Source organism: Typopeltis vanoorti, chromosome 22, assembly GCF_054136105.1.
Source record: "Typopeltis vanoorti isolate ZY-2024b chromosome 22, IOZ_Tvanoo_1.0, whole genome shotgun sequence".
In the NCBI taxonomy this organism is placed as follows: domain Eukaryota; kingdom Metazoa; phylum Arthropoda; class Arachnida; order Uropygi; family Thelyphonidae; genus Typopeltis; species Typopeltis vanoorti.
Genome location: NC_143570.1, coordinates 18,852,922 through 18,880,480, shown reverse-complemented (window position 1 = coordinate 18,880,480; position 27,559 = coordinate 18,852,922). Strand labels below are relative to the sequence as shown.

Genomic DNA, 27,559 nt, shown 5'->3' with positions numbered 1-27,559 from the left:
TTTAAGTAAGATAAAATTAAATATCACACTGAAAAGAACAATGTTAGAAAGTTTTTAAAGAGTGAACAGAGGACTTAAAATTGGAAGTGACCATTAATTAGCTAAAAAGGATAAAAACAGATATAATATTAAAAAAAAACAGTATGTAAGGAAGTTTTAAAAAGAATTAAAGGTCAGCAGCTTTAATAGGCGAACTAGACTCAATTATACAGGAAAAAATGAAACAACTTAGAATCAAAATCAAATTTTGGAGTCTCAGCAACAAATTCTGAAGAAAATATTGATTAATTCAGCTAGGGAGGCACATGGCAACATTTTTTAGAAGACCAGAAAAATAAGAACACCATGGCAGGCTGAAGAAGTTAAAGAAGCAGTCCTGGAAAAAAAGAAAGCATACCAAAAGCTCCTAGCAAAGTTGGCAGATGCTATGAAAGAATGTACAGAAAATGTACAGATGATGGTAATTCTCGTACACAGGCTTATACGTTGGTTATGCATTACTAAATCACTTAAGGAATTGACAACATAGATACATAAATATCGGAAATGTTTATTAAAGTGTAATTTAATTTATAATCATATGTACGTTGTCAATTCCTTAAGTGATTTAGTAATGCATAACCAACGTATAAGCCTGTCTATGAGAATTACCATCACCCGCGGAGTTGCGATCACACAGAAGGCCCGGCAATACAGCAAAATGAAGTTGTCTATACAATTAAATCATCTAACTTTCCTAAAATGCTGCAGGGATAATCAGGTAATCACGAATTGTGTAAAATTCAAGCACCATTTTGTTTCACAAAAATCTGTCCGTGTATATAACCACGCAAACTACGCTTTGCTGCAGGAACAAATCGCCGCTACATGGTTTCTCTTAGCGGACATTAACAAAGCTATTTGTAATTTTGAAGAAGAGCTTTCATGCACTTTAAATCACGAGCTTTGGTCAATTTTACATAACGTCTCATGCACCGCTGCAGACAAAGAATTCGAAAAAATATGAGGTCGACAGATGAAAAAATTAAAAAAGAACTCTACCGTCAATCAAAAACTTCCTACCAATACCGTAATCAACCTTTCTTCAGTCACCCTGAAGCCTGAAGCACTCAACGCGCTTTCACGTGGCCACAACTTCGTCATTGCTTCCAGCAAAATACGTAGTGAGGATATTATGATCCAGATCGAATGAGGAATCCGCCACCTTCCAAATCAAATCGCCAACAGTGTAAGACTGGATGTAGCTTGAGTCCTCTCCAAAGCAAGACCACCAAAAACAAACATATCCAACAAGGAATATAAAGCTCTGCAGGAAATGAGGAATAATAAAGAAATAGTTATCACCAAATCGGATAAGGAAAATGCAACTGTAGTACTTTACCAAAAGGACTACAAAGGTAAGCTTAATGCTCTACTATTATTATTATTATTATTATTTCAGGCAACTCCAGGGAGTCCTTAGACTCATCGAGGGAGGCCCTAAACATCATGTCCACACAACTATACGACATTCTCACAGTATCTATCATACTTTGCCTTGAACTCGCTCACCGTCATAGCACCCACAACAGACTCTGGCAGCTTATTCCACTCATTTACCACTCTAAAAGTAAAGAACCCAGCTCTAACACCCCTGCTAACCACACTCTTGCCCAGCTTCCACAGGTGTCCCCTAGTTCTCCCACCACCAGTCATGATCAAAAATATCCTCTGAATTAGTCCTATAGAATCCCTTTAGCAATTTTAATGTCTCAATCATATCTCCCCTTTTCCGCCTATCAACTAGTTTCTGCAACCCACAGATCTTCAACCAGTTCTCATATGGTTCATTCCATAGACCTGCTATCATCTTAGTCACTCGCCTCTGGATCCTCTCCACCTCCTCCCCATCAAGAAGGAACCAAGGTCTTATCAAGGCTCGGTACAGAAGTACAATAACTTGCTCGTCTCTGCTCGTCAAGGTATTTTTCAACAACCATGTGAGTTGATGAGCTGATTTAGCTACTTTTGCAATGTGCCCCCTAAGCTTCATCTCCCTATCCTCCAACACTCCCAAGTCCATGGCCTCATCAATCTCCTGGAGTACAGTTCTCTCCCACCACCAGTCATGATCTCAAAAATATCCTCTGAATTAATCCTATAGAATCCCTTTAGCAATTTGAATGTCTCAATCATATCTCCCCTTTTCCGCCTATCAACTAGTTTCTGCAACCCACAAATCTTCAACCTGTTCTCATATGGTTCATTCCATAGACCTGCTATCATCTTAGTCACTCGCCTCTGGATCCTCTCCACCTCCTCCCCATCAAGAAGGAACCGAGGTCTTATCAAGGCTCGGTACAGAGATACAATAACTTGCTTGTCTCTGCTCGTCAAGGAATTTTTCAACAACCAAGTGAGTTGAGGAGCTGATTTAGCTACTTTTGCAATGTACCCCCTAAACTTCATCTCCCTATCCACCAACACTCCCAAGTCCCTGGCCTCATCAATCTCCTGGAGTATAGTTCCACCAATGTGCTATACTGCTGCTAATCTTTTCACCCCAAAATGCATAACCTTACATTTTGTCGCATTAAATTGACATCCATTCTCCTTAGACCAGAACTCCAATCTATCCAAGTCATCCTGCAAGATTTTGACATCTTCTGCATTCGCTATCGCCCTATCCAACTTTGCATCATCAGTGAACAAATGAACTGTTCCACTTAGATCTTTATCCTTCCCTATATCGTTAATGAACAGATTATGAACAGTGGTCCAAGAACAGAACCCTGCGGCACACCACTAGTCACAGGCCGTCTTTTGGACTCTACTCCTGAATAAACTACTCTCTGATATCTCTCCATCAACCACCCACCTATCCATCTCACCAACCAACCCTATATCCATTCCCATTACGGATTAGAATTCCATGTGGTATTCTGCCAAACGCCTTTGCCAAGTTCAGCAGTATCACTATAAACCCTTTTCCCTTATCCAGTTCAGCCGTCACCTTGTTATAAAACTTGAGCAAATTACTGAGGCATGATCTACCCTTCACAAAGCCATGCTGTCCCCTGTACAGTATCTCATTTTCATCAATCCATTTATGTATTTTTCCCTTGACTACTTTCTCTAAGACCTTGACAACGACTCCTGATATGCTGATTGGTCAGTAATTTGCAACCATAGTCTTGGATCCTCCTTTATGCATTGAAACTATTTTCCCCTCTTTCCACACCTTTGGGACTAAATCAGACCCGAGACTCAGATTAAACAACATGGTCAAGGGTACTGATAATTCCTTAGCCGCTTCACGCAAGACCCATGCCGGTATTTAGGTTCTGTAATAGACTATTCACCTCCACTTCATTCATCACAATTCCAGTATAAACTAATGGTTCCTTCATTATTTCAATGTCACCACCTGGCAAACCCGTTTTATACCTCATATCTCTAGCACCCCCTTCACTACCAAACCTTTCTGCCTGACACTTTCCTTCTGCGCCCATCTCCAATATTCATTTCTATCTTCCTGATATACTTCGCATGCGTGCCGCGTCTTCCACGGAAAAATACTGTGCGCGTGCCGTTCGTACGCAAGCAATTTGCTGTTGGCTATATAATTTATCCAAAGTTGTCGTTAATGGACTTTGATCCTTCGTTATTATGCTCTAACATATATCTTATAGAGAAACTTCTTACATTATAATCTTTTTACAAAAAAATGACATCTTTCACCTTTAATTAATATCACAAAGTTTGTATTAGTATAATTCTTTAAAACAAAATTGGTATCTTCACTCATTTACAAGCATTTCCCCTTTTAGTTTTTTTTTTCTTGTTAAATTCTGAATGAGATATTTCTTAGTAAAAATATTTTCATTCAAAATTCAACACCTCCCTATGGAATACAATCTCACCAACTCACAAATCAGAAAACTTCACAGGCTCCTTAAGAAAGTCACTTCTTGGCCTGTAGAAGTTACCAACAGATTAAAGCTGTTTAACTCTATACCCCCCAGTATTTATGGACTCCCAAAAATACATAAAGAAAATGTGCCATTACGTCCCATAGTGGATGGCATTGATTCCCCTACATACAAATTAGCTAAACAATTGGCCAAAGAGTTCACACACTATACTGGCAACACACTATCACACACAAAAAAACTCAGCCCACTTCAAAGCCAGCATAGAAAACCTTACACTCCAACATACTGACATAATGGTCAGCTTTGACGTCTCCTCCTTATTCTTATTCACAAATGTCCCACTCAAGGAAACTTTAGAACTAATCCAAGCTAAATTTTCTCCCGATATCTCAGCCCTATTTCAGTTCACAATGAACTCAGACTATTTCGTTTGGCAGGGAAAATTCTACAAACAAATAGAGGGGACAGCCATGGATTCACCACTCTCCCCACCCTTGGTCAATTTCTTTATGGAGACCTTTGAAGAAAAAGCCTTAGCCTCTGCCCCACAAAAACCAACCACGTGGCTTCGCTACGTTGATGATGTGTTTGCTATTTGGCCACATGGCTCTGATACACTCCTCTCCTTCTTAACACATTTAAACAACCAACACTCCAGAATCAAGTTCAGCCTGGAAAAAGATGAAAACAACAGCCTCCCTTTCCTAGACACACTAGTCACCCACCAGTCTGATGGAACTTTGGTTTCCTCAGTTTATAGAAAACCCACCCATACAGGTAGGTACATTCACCAACAATTCCCCCCCCCCACCCTCACAACAATATGGAGTGGTGAAAACACTATACAACAGGGCTAAATTAATCTGTTCTAATGACATGGCCCTAAACACTGAACTAAATCACATCCTCAACACTTTCTCAGCCAACGGCTACCCCCCAAAAAACAAAAAATATTGAAACCTACAAACCACAATCCCCCACCACAACAAGGATTACTCTAAATCCATCACCATTCCCTACATCCGAGGCACCTTGGAAAAATTTACCAGAATCTTAAAAAAACATGACGACCTCCTGTTACAGACTATACAGAAAATTGGCATCCCTTATCCACTCCACTAAAGACCAACCACTTTCCCTTGACCTACCTGGTGTATACCAGGTCTCTTGCAGCTGTAAACTGTCTTACTTTGGCCAAACAGGCAGGACAGCGAATATCAGAATTTCGGAACACAAGGACTACATCCGTTTTCACAAGTATAGCCATTCTGGTCTTGCAGAGTATGCTCTGGATACATGCCACAGAATATGGTGGAAGAAAGCTACAGTAATACAGCATAGCAAATACAAATTTGAAAGACTATTTATGGAATCAGCTTCAGCCCTAAGAAACTCTCCAAACCTCAACAAATTTGGTTATATGAGACTGCCCCAAATTTAGGAGGCTTACATCAGCAGACCTTCAGCCCAACGGCCAAGAACACCTACTTAGCCCGCTAGAGAGCACCATCAGGACTTTTAGAAGAATAGCTTCATCACTTTATTCTCAGTTACTGTGTTGTAGTGCCTACGTGCACGTGCCTTTTTTTATAAGTTCCTTTTGAAGATGGCAACATGACATTGACGAAATATCGGAAATATTTATTAAAGTGTAATTTAATTTATATTCGTATCTACGTTGTCAATTCCTTAAGTGATTTAGTAATTTAGTATACCTCTATTAACTGAACAGAATAAGTGAGTCGACATTGAAATAGAGTAACTTTCAACAACTACAGGGTGATTGTAAAGTCGCACAACTGACTTTATGAAAGTTTGAATTTGTACCATTTTTTTCCAAATCGTCATAATCATTCCTTACACCACAACAGGTCACCATCATATTATTACAAACTATCAGAGAAGCCGAGTTCATTGTGATGTGTATATGTTATTTTCAGTACAGCTTTGTTCATTGTGAAAGTGATATGTTTTTTCCCAGCTGCAACGAGTTTTGATTTTGGAAAGTTATTTTGCTAATCATTCTTACGAATGTATTACGAGGAATTTCGTGATCCGAGTCCCTCAGAAGTCAATGATAACGAGATTAGCACATTTCTGGAAAACTGGATCTGTTGCAGATAGGGATTGCTCTGAAAACAGTCCCCAACAAAAAGCCTCAGGAAACTTTCCAAGCAATCATCAGTGTCATACAGTAGTGCTCAGAAAGCCATGAGATTGTTACACCTTCATCCATATCATGTGCACTCAGTCCATGAACTGAAGGACCCAGATAAAGGCAAACGAATAATCTTCTGCAAATGGTTATGTTCATTCATTGAAGAACATGGTGTAGACATGCTTGATACAGTTTTCTTCAGTGACAAGGCCTAGTTTCACCTCAGTGGGTATGTGAATAGTCAAAACAATAGGATTTGGTCATGTGGAAATTCACGTGCTTTTCATGAAAAAGTTTTGCATTCTCAAAAAATTGGAGTTTGGTGTGCACTATCATGCTGTTGTATAGTGGGACCCATTTTCTTTGAAACAATGGAGAATAATAGTTCTGTCTACCAAGACATCATCACACAGTTCATGGCACTCCTTGATATCAGCGAATGCCATTGTTGGTTCCAGCAAGACAGTGCCATCTGCCATATGTTGAATAGTACCGTACATTTTTTGCAAGGATTTTTTGGTGACCGTCTTATCTCGAATGAATTGTGGCCTCCACAATCACCAGATTTATCACCACTAGATTATTTACTTTGGAAGTATCTCAAAGGTATTTATTGAAATATTCCTCACACACTGGATAAACCTAAAAATTAACATTTCAATACTGATTGAAAACATCAGTGTGCATTTGCTTTACATGGTGGCATCAAATCTGGTAAAAAGAGTGAGTTTGCATTCACAAAGGCCACTTTCAACATATGTTATAATGAGGTTCCTATTCTTCCTTTGTTATAAAGGTTCAATTATAACCTGTGTTTGTAGCTGTTTCATTTTTCATATACTTGTAATTAACTTTGAAACAGATATCTGTTATTTCTGTGTTGTGCGACTTTACAATCATCCTGTAGCTCTAATTAAGAATATTTTAATAATAAGGTATTAAACCTTTTTATTACTACTTGTATATGGGAAATATATGAATTCTGCATTAGTCAACTATAATGGTAATTACTTAAAAACGATGTGAAAATGTTATGGATAAGGAAAAAACACTGATGTTTAATTTAGCATAATTTTTCCTCTTTAAAGTTGGACACTATATTTCCTTAATTAATGCTGCAGTTGACTGACCAATGTCAAGATTAATTTAGACTCAAATATGGCACAGGTACAGAATTGGCCTTGTATATTATTGTCTTAAGGTAGGTGTGTGTGTGTAATTCTGAGATGACCTCAGCTATGTTGCCAGAAAATAGAAATAAAAGTTTTCTTTTATATATGTCCTTCATTCTATAAATTAAATAATCACAAATGACAATCAGTTCTTGATATAGACTGAAAGAAAGAAGAACAAAGTTAAGTCTGCTGAGCAGGGTTTTGACGGTGCTCACCCCTTTTTTTTTATTACAATGGATGATGCTGTTATTATTATATGTGACATCTCCAGGGAGTTATCATATGGGCACTCCATGCCCTACACAACCCATTGTCTATGTTACTTAAACTCCCAAATACACTATAACTATACCATTATCTATCTAGTGCTCATTAATAATAATTTTCTCTGTTAACTGCATGTTTTCTTTATCATTCTGCCTATATACAGGATGAAAAACCTAGATTTCCGGGAGAAAAAAAAATTCCTGCTACCTCTGAATGAGATTGGCTAACTCTCATCATGACAAGAATCTAACTCTGGTCTTTAACAATGAAATGGAGTAATGTCCCATCATTAAACCACATACAGCAGCCAGGGAATCCACATTTAAGCATAAAACTATTATTAGCAGAATTGTCTTCTTCTTAAGCTTCACAGCTGCAAGCACCACGTTTCTCCATTTTTTCCTATCCTTGGCCAACTCCTTCCAGTTTTGCAGCTCTTTCATGTCCATTTCAATGTTATCCATCCATCTTCTGCAGGGTCTTCCTCTAGGACAGCTTCCATTTGGGTGATGTAAAGAACAATTTTCCTCCAAATTAACCTGTTATCTATCAAGATTCCAATATTATCAGATCTTAGTTAATGTAAAATGATAGTACAACATTAACTTAATACTGAATAGTATCAATCAATAACAACAAACAAAATCAACAATCAAAATAATAATGAAACTGTAATTACTATTGTGTCCCAGAAAAACTACCTTATTACTTCTGGGCCACCAGCTATTATTATGGGCAACTCCAAGGAATCTTTAGACTCATCGAGGGAGGCCCAAACACTATAGCAAGAACAACTATTCAACATTCACACAGTACCTATCATACTTCGCCTTGAACTCATTCACAGTCAATGGCGCCCACAACAGACTCTGGCAGCTTATTCCACTCGTTCACCACTCTCCAAGTCAAAAAACCTAGCTCTAACACCCTTGCTAACCATGGATGGCCCCAGTCCTCCCACCACCAGTCCTGTTCTCAAAAATATCCTCTGAATTAATCTTATAGAAACCCTTCAGTAATTTGAATGTCTCAATAATATCACCCCTTTTCTGCCTATCAACCAATTTCTGCAACCCACAAATCTTCAACCTGTTCTCATATGGTTCATTCCATAGACCTGCTATCATCTTGGTCATTCGCCTCTGGATCCTCTCCACCTCCTCCCTATCAAGAAGAAACCCTGGCACCCAAATCTGGGCACAGTAGTCAAGATGGGGTCTTATCAAGGCTCGATACAGAGGAATAATAACCTGTTTGTCTCTGCTTGTTAAAGTATATTTCAGCAACCAAGTGATTTGATGAGCTGATTTAGCCACTTTTGCAATGTGCCCCCTAAACTTCAACTCCCTATCCACCAACACTCCCAAATCCCTGGCCTCGTCAATCTCCTGGAGTACAGTTCCACCAATGTGGTATATTCCTGCTAATCTTTTCACCTCAAAATGCATAACCTTACATTTAGCCACATCGAATTGACATCCATACTCCTTAGCCCAGTCCTCCAAACTATTCAAATCATCCTGCAAAATTTTGACATCATGTGCATTCACTATTGCTCTACCCAACTTTGCATCATCAGCAAACAAATGAAGAGTTCCTCTCAAATCCTTTCCTATATCGTTAATGAACAAATTAAATACTAGTGGTCCAAGTACAGAACCCTGCGGCACACACCACTAGTCACAGGCCATCTTTTGGACTCTACTCCTGAATAAACTACTCTCTGATATCTCTCCATCAACCACCCTCCTATCCATCTCACCAACCCTATATCCATCCCCATATGCTACAGTTTACTGATTAGAATTCCATGTGGTATCCTGTCAAAGGCCTTAGCAAGGTCCAGCATAATCACTGTAAACCCATTACCCTTATCCAGTTCAGCCGTCACTGTGTTATACCCTTCACAAAACCATGCTGTCCCCCATAGAGTATCCCATTTTCATCTATCCATTCCTATATTTTCCTCTTGACTACTTTTGCCAAGACCTTGACAACGACTCCTGATATGCTGATCGTTCGGTAATTTGCAACTGCAGTCATGGAACCTCCTTTATGCAGTGGAACCATTTTACCCTCTTTCCACTCCCTCGGGACTAACGCAGACTCAGGACAGACCCGAGACTCAAATTAAACAAAATGGTCAAGGGCACTGACAATTCTTTAGCTGCTTCACGTACAACATGAGCTGGTATACAATCCAATCCCACAGATGTATTCACATTAAGGTTTTGTAATAGACTATTCACCTCCACTTCACTCCCCACAATTCCCGTATAAGCTGTTGGTTCCTTCATTTCTGCAATATCACCACCTGGATGATATACTCTTGCAAAGTGCTTGCTCAGTAATTCCACTATATCAACTAATTTGGTTACCTCCCTACCATCGGCATTCCTTAAAATCATTCTGCCGTATACATTTTTTCTTTTACTTGCAACATATCGAAAAAACTGTTTGGGATTGTCTTTAGCTTGCATGGCTAATTCCCTTTCATAATCCGCTTTCGCTTTTCTTACCACACTCGTTACCCTTCTGGCCTGCGCTTTATACCGTTCATGTGCCTGCAGGTCACCTTTCTTCTTAAATTCCCTCCACAGTTGTTTCTTTTTTTGCAGCTCAACTTAATGGTGTTATTCATCCATTTAACCCCTACTTGATTTACTATTCGGACTATAGGTATATAGTCAGCCATCATCTCCTGCAAACGCTCCTTAACATGTTCATTGCCAATCACGCGATATCGCGTGATGTGAGTTCTCACCGTTCGGCCGATCACGCATTATCGAGTGGACGTCGCTAACTAAATAAAAAAACATAAAAAATTTGGCCACCACACGAAATTCCAATTTTCAGCTTGGCAACGAATGATATTGCGTGATGCGAGTTCTCACCGAACGGCCGATCAGGCATTATTGCGTGGATGTCGCTAACTAAATAAAAAAATTTTAAAAATTTAGCCACCACACGAAATTCCAATTTTCAGCTTGGCAATGAAAGTGTTAATCACCTCCCATGCACTATCAACATCCAGCCCTTGCAGTTTTACATGCCATGGCACTGAAACAAGCAATCTCCTAAGCTTGTCATACTTACCAGCCCAGTAATTCCACACATTTAGCCACCTCCCAGGTCAAGACCCTATGATCACTCTCACCAATTGGTGGCAACGTGGTCATATTCATTACAGTCAAATTCTCAGATGCAATTATTAGGTCAAGCACTCTCGAACCCCTAGTGTTTTCCATTATATGCTGTCTCAGATAGTTATCCCTTAGTAACTGAATAAAATCCAGTTACTTCCTCCCATGTGTCCTCTCCTCCTTCCAATCAATGTTACCATAGTTGAAATCCTCCATAATAATTACCCTCCTTTCACTCATTGCATCTATTTGCTTATGCATACTATCTCCATTATGCATACTATAGCAGCACCCAACTGTATATTTTGTTCTGCTAGTCTCAATCTCACACCAAATAGCCTCAAATGTGTTCTTTTCTTTATCCTGCAGTTCAACTTCTATTCTCCTTGGCTGCAGTTCATCAGCTATCATCAATAACACTCCTTCCCCCATTTTATTCTGTTTGTCCCTCCTGAACACACTATACCCCTCACATTCTATCCCACTAGCTATATCATCTTCTGTCAGCCATGTTTCACTACTGCCAATGACCTGTGGCCAGGAAGAGCCAACCAAGGCCAAAAATTCTTCCTTCTTGTTCCTAATATTCCTGGCATTAGTATACATGTAATGCAGAAGCCCGTTAGTCCCACCCCTATCTTGATGCCTTATACTAACTATCCCATTCTGATTTGTTGTCCTTCGTACTAGCCCAGGCATATTATACACATTCTTACACTCAACTGCCTCCCTGAAGTCTGCATATCCACCCCCCCCCCCACTTAAAAACCCTGGTTCCTTATCAAACAGTGAAGGACAGTTTGTAGCATACAAAATAGGAATGGTTACCCTGAGGGAGTGTGCTAAAGCAGAATATTTAGGAAGGCTACTTTTCTATCTTGTTTCTTTTCACATAGCAAAGATGATAATGAAGATGTAGACTGATCTGTTCTAGGAAAGGAATCAGAATATTTTCTGGTTCCAACACATCCCCCCCAAAAAAAAAGAATTTGAACTACATCACTTATCACAATCTATGCTCAGCTAGAAAGCATAAATAGCTTTCTATTATAGTTTGTGTGTTGCCACATAGACATGAATACTTAGATACATATAAGAGAACATGTTTAATGATCATAACTACTTTCAATTATAAATATTTCAGCCAGAAAATAACACAGCCTTGGTGAAATAAGGCAAATTCAAAAGCTAGAACATGCAACAATGAACTGTGTGTGTGCACGTGCATTCTACCTTTTAAATGTTCCTTATTCAAGAATGCCATTTTTTTTAATGTTGTTAAAAAAATGTCTACTAAAATAAGTAAAAATATGGTTAATAAGAAAGTAAGAATCTGATTAAAAATGGATATATATAATATTTTAATATAATTAAACATTTTATCATTAAAATCTTAATATATTTTAATATTCTTAGAACATTATTTAATTTTGCAAAGAATCAGAATCCCCTCCCACACGTTTCTTAAGAATTTCATTGACTAAAGCTCATTTCAACTGAGTTTTAGTCAATCAAATAAATCAAACCTCTGTTTCAATAAACATTTAAATTTAAAATAATTTCTATGGATTAAATATATCTCTGGCAAAAATCATTCTATGGTTTGTTTTGACTCTGTGCTGAACAAGATCACACTTATGGGAATTTACAGTAGTATATGTAACACTGGCATTCCTAAAACACTTTCTTAATAAAATGGCCAGTTTCTCCAAAACTGGAGAAACAGCATTGACACAACATGCTATAAACATCCTAAAGACAACAGATAAAGTTTGTGATTGCTGCGTAGTAAGAAAGTCAGTTTGCTGAGAGGGGAAAAAAATGTGGGAATAAGGTTGCATACATATGGCTGTTATATGCTCATATATGTTGAGTGTAACAAGAAACAAAAAACACTAGACATAAAGAATATGTAATTTCTTATATATTACTGCAAAGTACTAAAACGAGTAAAAATTTCTCATAAAACTTCAGGCTAGTAATGCCTATGAAACGCCTGACTAAATATTATTTCTATATTATTTTCAAATTTAATTTGCCATTATTACTAAAAACTGTGCATAAATAGCTGAAATATTTTACTTATTATTATTATTATTATTATTGTTCCGGGAAACTCCAAGGAGTCGACAGACTCATCGAGGGAGGCCCTAACATCATGTCAAGAACAACTATTCAACATTCACACAGTATCTATCATACCTTGCCTTGAACTCATTCACGGTCGTAGCACCCACAACAGACTCTGGAAGCTTATTACACTCATTTACCACTCTCCAAGTAAAGAACCTAGCTCTAACACCCTTGTCAACCACGCTCTTGCCCAGCTTCCATGCATGGCCCCTAGTCCTCCCACCACCAGTCATATTTTCAAAAATATCTTCTGGATCAATCTTATAAAAACCCTTCAGTAATTTGAATGTCTCAATCATATCACCCCTACTTCGCCTATCGTCCAATTTCTGCAACCCACAAATCTTCAACCTATTCTCATAAGGTTCATTCCACAGACCTGCTATCATCTTGGTCACTCGTCTCTGGACCCTCTCCACTTCCTCCCCATCACGAAGAAACCCTGGTGTCCATAGCTGGGCACAGAAGTCCAGATGGGGTCTTATCAAGGCTCGATACAGAGGAACAACAACTTGTTCGTCTCTGCATGTTAAAGTATTTTTCAGAAGCCAAGTGATTTGGTGAGCTGTTTTAGTTACTTTTGCAATGTGCCCCCTAAACTTCAACTCCCTATCCACCAACACTCCCAAATCCCTGGCCTCAATCTCCTGGAGTATGATTCCACCAATGCGATATACTGCTGCTATTCTTTTCACCCCAAAGTGCATAACCTTACACTTTGCCACATTAAATTGACATCCATTTTTCCTAGCCCAGTCCTCCAAACTATCCAAATCATCCTGTAAAATTTTGACATCTTGTGCACTCACAATTGCTCTACCCAACTTTGCATCATCAGCAAACAAGTGAACACTTCCTCTCAGATCCTTTCCAATATCATTGATGAACAAATTGAAAAGCAGTGGTCCAAGAACAGAGCCCTGTGGCACTCCACTAGTCACAAGACGTCTTTTAGACTCCACTCCTGAATAAACCACTCTTTGATATCTCTCCTTCAACCACCCTCTTATCCATCTCACCAACCCTATATCTATACCCATCTGCTGCAGTTTACTGATTAGGGTTCCATGTGGTATCCTATCAAAGGCCTTGGCAAGGTCCAGTAGTATCACTGTAAACCCATTACCCCTATCCAGTTCAGCCGTCACTGTGTTATAAAACGTGAGCAAGTTACTGAGGCATGATCTACCCTTCACAAAACCATGTTGTCCCCCATACAATATCCCATTTTTATCTATCCAATCCTGTATTCTTTTCTTGACTAATTTCTCTAAGACCTTGACAATGATTCCTGATATGCTAATCGGTCGGTAATTTACAACAGCAGTCTTGGAACCACCTTTATGCAGTGGAACTATTTTCCCCTCTTTCCACCCGCTCGGGACTAACCCAGACCCGAGACTCAAATTAAACAAAATGGTCAAGGGTACTGACAATTCATTAGCTGCTTCTCGTACAACACGAGCTGGTATACCATCCAATCCCACAGATGTATTGACATTGAGGTTATGCAATAGACTACTCACCTCCACTTCATTAACCACAATTCCCATATAATCTACTGGTTTATTCGTTTCTGCAATGTCACCACCTGGATGATATACTTTTGCAAAGTGCTCACTCAGTAACTCAACTATCTCAACTGATTCAGTTACCTCCCTACCATCGGCATTCTTTAAAATCAATCTGCCATGTACATTTTTCCTTTTACTTGCTACATATCTAAAAACCTGTTTAGGATTCTCTTTAGCCTGCATGGCCAATGTTCTTTCGTAATCCTTTTTTGCTTTTCTTACCACACTCGTCACCCTTCTGGCCTGCGCTTTATACCGTTCATGTGCCTGCCGGTATTCACCCTTCTCCTTAAATTCCCTCCATAGTTGTTTCTTTTTTTGCAACTCAAGCTTAATTGTGTTATTCATCCATTTAACCCCTACCTGATTTATTATTCGGACTCTAGGTATACAGTCAGCCATTGCTTCATGCAAGCACTTCTTAACTACCTCCCATGCACTATCAACTTCTAATCCTTGCAGTTGTACATGCCATGGCACTGAACCAATCAAACTCCTAAGCTTGTCATACTTTCCAGCCCGATAATTCCACATGTACCCTGTCTTAATTGAAAATTCTACACCTTTAGCCACCTCCCAAGTTAAGACCCTGTGATCACTCTCACCAAATATGACCACATTGGTGGCAATGTGGTCATATTTGTTACAGCCAAATCCTCAGATGTAATTACTAGGTCAAGCACTCTCTGACCCCTAGTATTTTCCATTACATGCTGTCGCAGATAGTTATTCCTTAATAACCACATAAAATCCAGTTCCTTCCTCCCGTGTGTCCTCTCCTCACTCCAATCAATGCGACCATAGTTGAAATCTCCCATAATAATCACCCTCCTTCCACCCATTTCTTCTATTTGCTTGTGCATACTGTCACCACCATCTTTTCCATCACCTGGTCTATAGCAGCACCCAATTGTATATTTAGTTCTGCTAGCCACAATCTCGCACCAAATGGCCTCAAATGTGCTCTTTTCTATATCCTGCAACTTCTATTCTCCTTGGCTGGAGCTCATCAGCTATCATCAACAATACTCCTCCCCCCATTTTATTCTCTCTGTCATTCCTGAACACACTATACCCATCACATTCAATCCCACTAGTTATATCATCTACAGTCAGCCATGTTTCACTAATACCTATAACCTGTGGTCTGGAAGTGCCAACCATGGCCAAAAACTCTTCCTTCTTGTTCCTAATACTCCTAGTATTAGTGTACATGAATTTAAGACCCCCCATTAGCCCCAACCTTACCTTGATGCCTTATATTAACTATCCCACTCAGATTTGTTGTCCTTATTTGCTCTGGCATATTATATTCATTCTTACATTCAACTGCCTCCATAAGGATTGTATCTTTACCCCCCCCCCCTAACAAATCTAGTTTCCCTGAATTTGCACATCCACTACATTCAGCAACACTTTCTCAAGTCTTCTTACACCGTAACCATTCAAATGTAAGCCATCCATCTTATATAGATCCTTTCGCCCATCAAACTCACTCCACACATCCACAAATTCCACACCACTCGTCATACATAACCCACACATAGTCATTTGCAATTATAGCCCTCCTTTTAAACATTTCACTGTCATACCGTGGCAAAAGACTAATCATTCTAACTCTCTCACTCTTTTCTTTTGCTACCTCAAACAATTCATTCAGGTCTTCTATCATTTCCATTTTATCTCCTTTCAAATCATTCGTACCTGCCACAACAATCATTTCTTTCACCCTTTCCTATTGCTCTCTAATAGACGCAGTTACGTCCTTTATGGTCGCACCACGTTGGTACGATTTTGTCAAATCCTCTACTAACACACCTCGTACTAACGAGTCTCCATACAGCACTCTATCCTTCATTTTGTTCATGTTCACATTCATACGTCTATTTTTCCTGTCATACCTTTTATTATTGGTTGGTTCATTCAGTCTACTTTTGTTCATGCACTCTAACTGCTGTTTTGCTCTTTCTATCGCACTATTCAACAACGCGATCTCACTCAATGCATCTATCTCATCTTTTTTGTTCTCTGAGAAACCATTTATACTATCATTCACACTCTCACAATTTTCATGTACAACCTTGCCGTTTCTTGTCATATCCCTATTTCCTTCATTCTGAAGGTTGATAAAAATATCACACTCACGATCCGAAATACACTTCAATTCCTCATTCTCCCTACATTTTCTACACACATTCAATCCTTTATTATCATCTAACCACACTCCGACCGCACTCCGCAAAGCGTACATTTCACAGCTAGTACATTGACTCATTTCTTTTATGCTACCGTTCTTTGATAACAATGGCGAACCTTCATTACTTACTTGTTCTACACGTTCTCCGTTGAGAATACAGCTGAAGTTTTTTCATGTTCCTGCATATTTTCAGACTTTTGGTCTTTTTATTGCTGATTTTAATGCCAAATTTGTTACATCTGTTATGTAATTTAATTAAAGAACCTTAAGGACCTGTACTCGATACAATTAGGAGGTCAACATCATTTACATAAAACAAAGAGCTAAGTTTGATATCTCTGATGCTAATATGTTTAATGCCACCACTTTCTTTCATAATGTAATCCATGTAGATGGATAGCATTATGAAAGAAAGTGGTGGCATTAAACATGAGTTGATAGTTAATAGGCATCATTGTCTTCCTTCTGATTTTACATCAAGCCATCTTCCTGTATTTCCTTCAGTTCTAACTGCTGATTTACCACTTAAAATTTGCTCTGTATAATGTTCCATTTACCCCATATAATTTTAGTGTTTGAAAAGCTTTTCTCTGGGCACTTGCCTTTTCCACATCTACAAAAGCTAAGTAGAGATCATTGTCATCAAGTAAAAATTTGATCTTGACAACCTATATTTGGCCTGAACTCTGCTTGCGCTTCTCAGTTTCTCTTTCATGATCTTTCTGAACCTCTTTTCAAGTATGCTTGCATAAATATCATCTGGAACACTTAGCAGAGAAATTCCTCTGTAATTTTCACATTCAGATTTATTCCTTTTTTATATGGAAACTATGTGAAGTCCAGTCATCTAAAATTTGACCTCTGACCTGACCATCTGAATTATGCAGTGTAGCTACTGCAAAACTTTTATAACTCCATACTTAAACATTTCTGGTTGAATATCATTACTCCAATTGCCTTTCCACATTTCAAGTTTTTGATGGCTTTTTCTACCCCAAGTATTGAGATGTACTCCTTGTTGAATTCTTCTTGCAAATTTTCTACAACTGTTCTGTCACTGGTTGTTTCATTTAACACTTTTCTGAAGTAATTACTCCAGACAACTAGGATAACCTTATTTTCAGTTTTCATGTCACTTTTATCATCTTTAATTCATTTTACAGTACTTACTCTTCCTTTTCGTTTCCAAGCTTTTTCAATAGCCTCCAAAGCATTTTGATACCTTCCTGATATTTATTTTAGATATTCTTATGAAAGTTTTTTTCATGACTTTTGTTTAGTTACACATAGCTGAGCTCTCTCATTTTGTCTGTATTCTTTTAGGGTATCTGCTCTAATTTGCTAGGAACATTTGGTATGCTTTCTTTTTGTCCAGGACTGCTTCTTTAACATCTTGTGTCCACCATGGTGTTCTTATTTTTCTATCCTTACAGAGAACTTCACCAGTTACATTGCTGGTTGAATCGATCAATGTTTTCTTCAGTGTGCCACCGAGACTCCAAGTTTTGGTTCTTGTTTCCAAATTGACTCATTTTTTCTTCAAAAACCAAAACGTGGAGTCTAAGCTTACCTGTAAAAAATTCTCAACTTGGATTCATTTTAAAACTTTCTTACATACATACTGTTCTTTTCAATGTAATATCCATTTTTATTCTACTTAGCATTAAATAATGGTCACTTCCAATTTCAAATCCTCTGTCCACTCTCACATCTTGCACCGGGCATGAAAACTAATGACACAGTCAATGAGGCTTTTCTTATTTTGCCGCCTTCTCTGTACATGACGTTTTGCACATTGTTATGTCGGAATGTGGTGTTATAGTAAAGGTCAATATGAATCTTGAGCAGAAATCCAAGATATAGACTATTCATTATCCACTAGTTATCAGTCACTAGTCACCTAATATGTTTCTTTTTTAAATTAAGATTTTTTTAAATATTTTCAATAACTAAATGTAAATATATTACAAAAATTTTTCAAAAATGTAATAAAAATTATAATTTTATTAAAATATTTTTGTGGAACCCTAGAGTTCCATGAAACAAGTTTGAATATCACTGGCATAGACTAACTATTACCTACCTTGCCCCATGTGCTATCAGACAATCTCGTTCCATTTCTCCAAGTCTTAATCCACCATCTCTGGATCTTCCTTCGGTTGGCTGCCTTGTGAGTATTGCTCTGGGACCTCTAGCTCTAGCATGAACTTTATCCAATACCATATGTTTCAATTTTTGATAATAAATTGGACCTGAGTAGATATAAGCTGATAAATGTTCACTACAATAAACAGAGAAAAGAGTTTAATTAAGTTTAATTTAAAGAATGGGATTTAACTATGTAAATCTATAAGATACCTTCTCTAAACTAGTCAAACACATGAATTAAATGTGCTAAAAATTTTCTCTGCAGCTCATTAAGAACAAGTCACTAATACTCTTTTGCTTGGAAATAACCTGGATTTAAATCTCATGTGAGGAATCATGATAAAGGTAGCAGGTTCCCTTCCTGCCTTGTTTGATGACAACTTTCAGAGTTGCAGGAATTTCTTGAGCTGCCTATGTATCTGAACTTGCTGCTTATCCAGTGATACATATACTATATGGATTAGACATTGTTTAAATCTATCACACCAGTCTTTGCTAGCTGGAATTGTTTCTGATATTTCTTGCCTTTTCCATTATTATTAATTGATTTAAGGACATGTGTTATGTTAAATTTCTCCACCAAAAGACAAAGTTTTTTCCCCAAATTTTTTTTCAAGAACATGGTTTCTTGAATGGGTTACTTTTATTGCTGAAAATTTTGAGATCATGGTTGCAGAAGATCTAATGTCTACATATTTCAGAATTCAAGGAATTATGTATCATTATCTAGTGTTATCATTACAAAGTGATCATTCAATGAAGAAGTGATAACCATCTTGATACACTGTTGTACACAAATGACAAGTACTCCTGGCCAATAATAAAGATGAATTCCAGTATTCTGTACATCTAAATCTTATAGCTGAAAAATTTAATATGGAAATATTAACTGTAATAACAAAAATGATAGCCTTTAAAGAAATGGAACTAGTTTGTAATAAAATATGTATTGGAAATACAGTACTTGAGCAAGTAAGCTGCTTCAACTATCTTGGCTATCTGACTTACAAAGAAGAAACTGAGATTAATAGTAAAATTCCAAAGTACAGTAGAGTACTTAGAATAATTAATCAAGTTTTTAATCCAAAAATACAGATGAATAGAAGGATTAATTACAGGACACTAGAAAGACAAAGACCTACCTATGTAAGCTATTCTTTATATTGTTTACAGACATGCTTCACTCTGATAGGTAGGTTGACAGAGTGAAGCATGCAGTCCATGCTTCACTCTCACTGTTGCTCTGACACATAGATTCTCCTGATTCCTCTCATCAGAATTCATTTTCTGACTCTCTGTGTTAGGTCTTATATCAATTAATACTTTTTCAGGACTCCTGATGACAAATGCATTCAAGGTAGGCTGTCCCTCTTACTCAAATCCAATCTTACTCAAACTCACTCCACACATCCAAAAAATCACATCCATTCCTTCTTCACAGCCTATGCACCGAATCATTTGCCACCACAGTCCTTAATTCATTTTGATCATATCAAGGTGCAGAATATACTTACTATTTTCACTTTCTCAATCTTCACTCTCGCTTCTTCCAACAACCCTTTCACGTCTTCTCTTATAATGAACTTATCACTAGTTAAGTCGTTAGTGCCTACTATAATTACAATCATGCTTTTTTTTTCTTTACTTTTCTGATTCTGTTCAATATTCAATGTTTTTTGCACATTCCACAAACATGGCAAATGTGTGCAAAGAATGTAAGCTTTCTGACAAACATGAGTCTCAAGAACTTGACCTTGGATGCCACTGTGATAATAGTTTGTCCCATTCTTAATTCAGGATTGGGGTGAACAACATGTTTCCAGCAGAAGTATACACAGACAGTTTTTTGTGCAGAAAACCTGAACCCATGACAAAGCGCTTATGAAGAAACATTATCGAATGCTTGTTGAAATTGTCCTTCGGTATCCTCATGTTGCAGGAGTGACAGTAATTGTGAAGTCATCGATATAAAGGCAATTGCCTGCTGTGGGAGGAAGCTGCTCAGTAATTAAGTTCACTTTAATAGTGAGGAGGGTCACACTTAAGACAGAGTCTCGTGGAACTCCTTCTTGACTGATATGGCCAAGATAATGTGCTTCCCACTCTAACTTAAAAGACTCGGGCGTGTAGAAAGTTTTTTAAAAAAACAAAGATATCCCCTCACACCAAGATGTAACAGATCTTTTAATATGCCATATCCCCAGGCTGTGTAATGCTTTTTTTTTCATGTTAAAGAACACTGAAACCACATGTTCTTGTTTCAGAAAAGCATCTCTTATACATGTTTCTAAATGTACCAAATGGTCCAAATTTGGTTGGTGTCTACAAAAGCCACACTGTGTATTCAAAAGAAGTCTGCTGATTACTAAGCACCAGAGAAGCCTCGTGCTTACCATTCTTTCCAAGATGTTACAAAGACAGCTAGTCAGAGCAGATGGATGATAATTGTTGGTTTCTGCTGGATCCATGGCTCGTTTTTGGACAGCAATGACAATTGACTTATGTCAAGATTCCAGGCACTCTTTCTCTGTAAATATTCTGTTGTATAGTAAGAGAAGGAGATGAGATCCATTGAAGATGATGGAAGGTGTTTTATCGTCTCATAATGGGTGTCATCATGGCATGCTAGGGCGAGACAGAAGAAGAGTTCCTTTGAGTTCACAAATGGCTGATCATATGGCTCCATCCCCTTTGTACAAAAGCTTAGTCACTGTTTCTCTTGTTGTTCTTTCAATATTAAAAAATCAGGAGGATATGAAGCTGAGATTCTGGTAAAGTTTTCTCTCAAAGTTTTCTATTGGGATCAGGAATAATACATCCATTATGTTCCATGGTAGACAAACAGTGTTCTGTTTCTACCTTTCATCTTCCATATATTATCCCATACAAGTTTTGTACTGGTGGTTTGATTAATTGATGATGTAAATTGGATCCAGGATTGTTTTTGACTCTGATGTCGCATATAACATGCTTTGGCCTCAGCATGTTTAAATGCTATTAAGCTTGTTATGGTAAGGTATCTATGAAATATACCCCATACTCTATCTTGATCTTTTTTGGCTATTTGTCACTCTGAGTTCTACAAAGGCTTTGGATAGATGGAAATTGAGATGATGTTTTTGGAACTGTTCTGGAACTGCTGTATGGACAATACAATATGTTACATACTTCACTGCTTAGTTGTAAGGTGTTAGGCTGAGTGCTTCGGTATTAAATTTTGCAAGATGGGAAATGTATTCCAGTCAGCTTGGTCCATTTCCACACAGGTTTTCGAGTAGGAGGACATGGTTCCTGAGTGAAAACATAGGGCTAGTAACAGGACAATGATTGCTGCCATATATGTTTTCTTCGACATCCCATGGGAGTAGTGAAAATATGGAAGAGGAGCAGATTGTAAGATCAATTTCAGAATAAGAGTGGATAAGCATACGGAAAAAAGGTATTTATTCCATTATTAATAAGGGAGGTATGGTTATCAAACATTTGCTTAATGATATGAACTCATCTATTTGTGTTGGCACTACTCAAGTAGTGTTGCACTACTTCACATAGTGTTATGTCCATAAAAATCAGCCATTAGAAGTATGGGCTGAAACAGTTTCAATATGAAATTATCAAGTTCAGTTTCATTTAATTCGTAACCTTGTGGTAAATATATTGAATAAACTGTGATAAGAATCTCTACAGATATGTGAATCGCTACTGCTTCCAGAGCAGTACTAAGTTGGACATGATGGAAAGAATATGAGTGCCCACGAGAACAGTTACTCCACTATAAGCAGGACCATCTCCAGTTGTGCCCTTGAGTACAAAGTAACATTCCTGAAGGTAGGATCCTCACTTGCTTTTAAATATGTTTCCTGTAGACAGAAACAGAAATTTTTGTGTTTCTGCAACAGGTGCTTGATATCATCGATATCCTGGCAAAACCCACAACAGTTCCACTGTAAAAATTTCCTATTATTTAGGCTTTGTAGACTTGTATGATTTCCAGGAAGTTAAGAACTTACCTTTGTCTATCTCTTCCTCTGGAAAAACATCCAATACATCACTGGATGTGTCAGGGTCACTGGGTAAATTCACTTTACTTTCAGTTAATACTGAAGTATCCATTTTTTTTTCCCTGTGGGAGGGTCTGATAATTTGTCTTTAAGTGATAATCTTGCCATAACAGTTTTCATAAGTGGATTCACATTGAATAGAACCATTTTTGGAGTTGTTTCTAGAGTGAAACCAAACATGCAATTGATGTACTCACCAGAGAAGCAGTCACAATCATAAAGTTCAGGTATAGTGAAATTATCAGATGGTTGAACAGATGTATGAGTTTGAGTTGCTGTTGACAAATTCATAACTGCTATCTTCTCAGCATAGAGGATCTCAGAGTAGGTGTGGTGGTAATGGCTGACTTTCTTTTTGCATCCTGATACATGTTTTGTTCTGCTTTTAGTTTTTGCATTTCTTTCTCATTTTTCCAGTTCTGACATGTGCACGGGAGTATGGTAGATGATCTTCCTGACCGTTTACATATTTAGCTTTCTTAGTAAAGTAAAGCCAATGACATGCAGTTTGGGCATGTCTGTATTTCTAGCATTTGTGGATCAGGGATGTACAGTCTAATAAGAAAATTGAGATACAGAGGTTTTATAGATGTTCGATGCTTAGAAGTATCGAAAGTAAGGATGATGTTTCAGGTTGGAACCAGGTGACCATCCCTACAGATCAAGATGCACCTCATACCTGTCACCACTGATCCAGCTCTGAACATATTTCTTCATCACAAACACCAACGATATCACTCCTTTACAAGAATTGAGTGTTTTATGAGGTTTATTTAGGCTTTGTAGACTGTATGATTTCCAGGAAGTTAAGGACTTACCTTTGTCTATCTCTTCCTCTGGAAAAACATCCAATACATCAATGGATGTGATGTAAAAAAAAACTACTCATTGCAACATCACCATTGATGTCGCAATGAGTAGTTTTTCAGAATGTTGGTTGTTGACATGACGTTTCTACAAGGCCATCATCAGAACATAGTTTCTTAACCGTTTTGGAAGAATATGTCAGTCCTTCTAAACCCTTTTGAATAAACAAGGATGACATTTTCCCTATTGGCTGTTTTCTTATTGTTTCTGACCATTCACCTGTTGCGTGAATGATCAAAAACACTGGTACCTTTGTATTGGTATCACATATATCTTTTGTTTCTTTCTTCTGTTATTGAAAGGTGTATTAATGGTATCATTACTTGGTTAGAAATTTGATACAGCCCTTAAACAACTGAGAATTCATGCTTGAGGGATTTTTTTCTTCAGTGCCAGAGCTCCTCACCCACCATGGGCCATACATTGACTCTCCAGTAAGCAATGACTGCACTTGGGAGTGGAACATGAGGGCTACTCCAAACGGTATATGAGCACCACAGCAAGCCTTGGGCCCTCTCCCAAGACAATGGGAAAGGAGATTTACTGCAGCATACTTGATCCTAGCAGGCTAGCCCATGAGCCAAATGATCCTGTCCAGGCCATCCAGAACCACCAGTCTTGCCAAAGCAGAGGGCAAATTAGTGCAAGACCACCAGGATCCCCCTTTCCAAATGGCCATGGCTTGCACTGCATGGCAAATATGACAGCAAACAGAGGCACAAGACTTCTGGAAAGACCAGCCAAGTGAGATGGCTTGAGACTAGAACAGGCCGTTCTAGTCTCAAGAGAATAATCAAACTCAAATAATGATGATGTTATTACCATTTTACTGAGTGTTTGCAAAAGAGCACTATAATGAAACAGATTGAATGGAGTAATGTTATTTGGAGTCTTACTGTATATACTGTGTGTGTGTGTGTGTGACAAACAGAAGTCAATATAAACGGATTCTATATAGATGTAAAAATTAGATCTCTCAAACAAAAAAGGAGAAAAAAAAATATTCAGAACAGAGAAAATGCATTTTCCTGATATATATATAAATCAGCTAATGCTTTTTATTCCTTTATAGGAAGAAGGCGAGGCCATTTTAGCCCTTTCTAACTATTGGAGATTGAGTGGGCAGTTCAATCTTCACCAGTAGCCAATGAGAGATAACTGGTCCAAGACTATCACTAACTATTGAATATTTAGGCGTAGGTAATAGTTTACATTCATGATAGAATTTTGTGTCAGATGAAATACTGAAATGATTAAATCTGCTGTTTAGTTATTTCTCTTTGTGCTGGACTTATTCTATTTAATTGTATCATCATTTACTATCACTTTCCCTGACATACCTATCCTAAATGGCAATGTCCACAAAAGGTCCTTATCATTGCAACTCTACAAGACCATACTTGCCACCCAAAGTTTCCTTACCAAGCAAACAATCCTAACTTTTGCACTTATATCCTTTAGTTTAGAGAATTGTGTTTAATATATGCTTTGATTTCATATATCAGAAGCCAACTAACATGGAATCTTCTATAACTAAAGATAATGTGTTCTTCAACATAGAAACCAACCAAAAAAAAAACATACTATATTTACCTGACTCTCATATCTCTTCTTTGCTGCTGACATTATGTGGAAGAATAGGTTGCCAAGAACAGGATATCCTTTTCCTCTTCCTGGTCTATGTGCTAAAGCACTAGCATACTATAGGTCCTCAACCTCTTTTTGAGTGAGATTACATAAAACAATATTTAAGTGTATTTTGCAAAATTTCATAATAATAACATATTATGGTTGTTTTTACAGACTTTAGATGCAACCTCATGTTAGGTTTCAGATCACCATGTTACAGCAAATCTTTGCATTTTATTTGCACTTGTAGATGCATGTAAATGGTTTAATAGCATTTTTAAGCAGCCACATAGAATAATGTGTATAACTGACTTAAATAAAACATTTCCTTACATCAGTTATGCAAACAAAAACTTAAGAATAATTTCCACAGATATGAAAAAAAAAATTTTTTTTTTCATTTTGATAATAAGATTATGTTTATAGATAATAATGTAGTACTAACAGTGTAGTACTTTTCACTTCGCTAAGAACTTTTATTCTTGTTTTTAAAAACTGTTACATCAATATTGAGAGGTAAGGTTAGCTGGAGGCTGAGCTGACCGTTTGATAGACCACCATCACTGAAATGTAATAGGTTTATGAGTCATCTTTTTTTTCACTAATAGCAACAGTATTCTTGCTTTGACTTTTTATGACAATAAAAATATGTGATATGCTGAAATCACTTCTTGGACTACCTTCATACCCTGGCTGAAAAACAGTGCCGAGCTTTGATGGAATGTTGGATTACGGTCTAATTGCAGTAAGAATTATTTCAGTTATCCTGTTGGAGCAGGTATCTGAGTCTAAAGTAAGTAGTCTGTACAAGGAAAGGAGTAAAAACTCTGCAACCCATATAGCTTCAATCTACACTCCTTGGGAGTATTCTACAGACCTGTCACCAGCTTGGCCACTCATCTCTACATTTTTTCTACCACCTCCTGATCCCCAAGAAACCCTGGTGACCAAATCTGTGCATGGTAGTCAAGATGTGGCTGAACAATAGCCTTATAAAGAGGGGATAATAACTTCCCTGTTTTTATCTGTTAGTTAAAGCTAGTTAAGTTAGTTAGCTAGCAAATAAAGTTAGTTATTTATTAGCATGTTAGTTACAACACGCTAACAAATTTCAACATCCAAGTAATCCTTCGAGCTATTTTACCTACTTTTCCAATATGCCCACTGAACTTCAACTCTGTCCACAATTATCCACAAGACCCTAGCCTCATCAATTTCCTGCAATACAGTACCATCAACGTGATACAAAATATGTAACATTTTCATTCCTAAGTGCATTACCTTGCATTTTGACATTATATTTACAATCATTATCCTTTACCCACAATGCCAATTTATTTAAATCATCATGCAGGATATCTACAACAACTTTATCAACTATTGCCCTCCCAACTTTTGCATCATTGGTAAACAACTAAATATCACCTGTGCCCTTATATTTTCCTCTTATATATTCATATATAAATTAAAGAGTCATGGCACTAGTGCAGAGCATTGAGGCACTTCACTGGTCACCCTCATTCACCTTGATTACACTTCATACACCACTCTCTGATGTCTGTTTGTCAGCCCTCCATCACCATGTTATCAACCTCATATCCATAACTATTTGCTCCAACTTATAGTTTTCAATGTGGAATTACATCAAATACCCTTTACAAAGTTCAGCAGTATCGTGGTATAGACATTTGCTTTATCCAATTCCATGGTCACTTGATCAGAAAATGTGAATAAATTCCTAAGGTAGGACCTACCTTTTACAACGCCATCCTGCCTCTTCTAGTATATTTTATTCCTATCCACCCATTCCTGAATTTTACCATTAACCTACTTTTCCAATACTTTAACCACCATTTCAGAGATACTAAATGGTTCTGTAATTTGCTATTTCTGTTTTGGAGTGGAAATATAGTTCCTTTATGGAACTATATTTCCACTCTTTCCACTTCCTTAGAACCCTCACAGAGCTGAGCTTTAAATAGCTTCATCAGAGGTGCTGCCAGTTCTCTTGCACATTCTTGTAGCACACAAGCTGATATACTGTCCCATCTGACTGCTGTATTCAAATAGATATTTTCCAATATGTTGAGTATCTCTAGTTCATCAACCTCAATTCTCACATCGGCCTCTACCAGATTAGTAACTGCAATATATCCATCTGGATGACAGACCCTTACAAAGTGATCAGTTAGCCACTCAACTATTTCTTGACATATAGGAATGTAAGATATGATAATTAATAAATAACATAAAAAAGATTTAACTTATGTACATATTTTTAATAGTATAAAAT

The 27,559-nt window shown here is 37.6% G+C and overlaps 1 protein-coding gene across 1 annotated transcript in view; it reads right to left on the bottom strand.

Moving 5' to 3' along the window:
* The window catches only part of Polr3B (RNA polymerase III subunit RpIII128), a 494,506-nt gene that overhangs the window by 34,722 nt on the left and 432,225 nt on the right, over positions 1 to 27,559 (bottom strand). Inside the window, exon 26 of the mRNA XM_090412337.1 lies at positions 18,645 to 18,842. Within this exon, the coding sequence (XP_090268463.1) occupies positions 18,645 to 18,842 (198 nt within the window). The remainder of the gene's footprint in view (positions 1 to 18,644; positions 18,843 to 27,559) is intronic.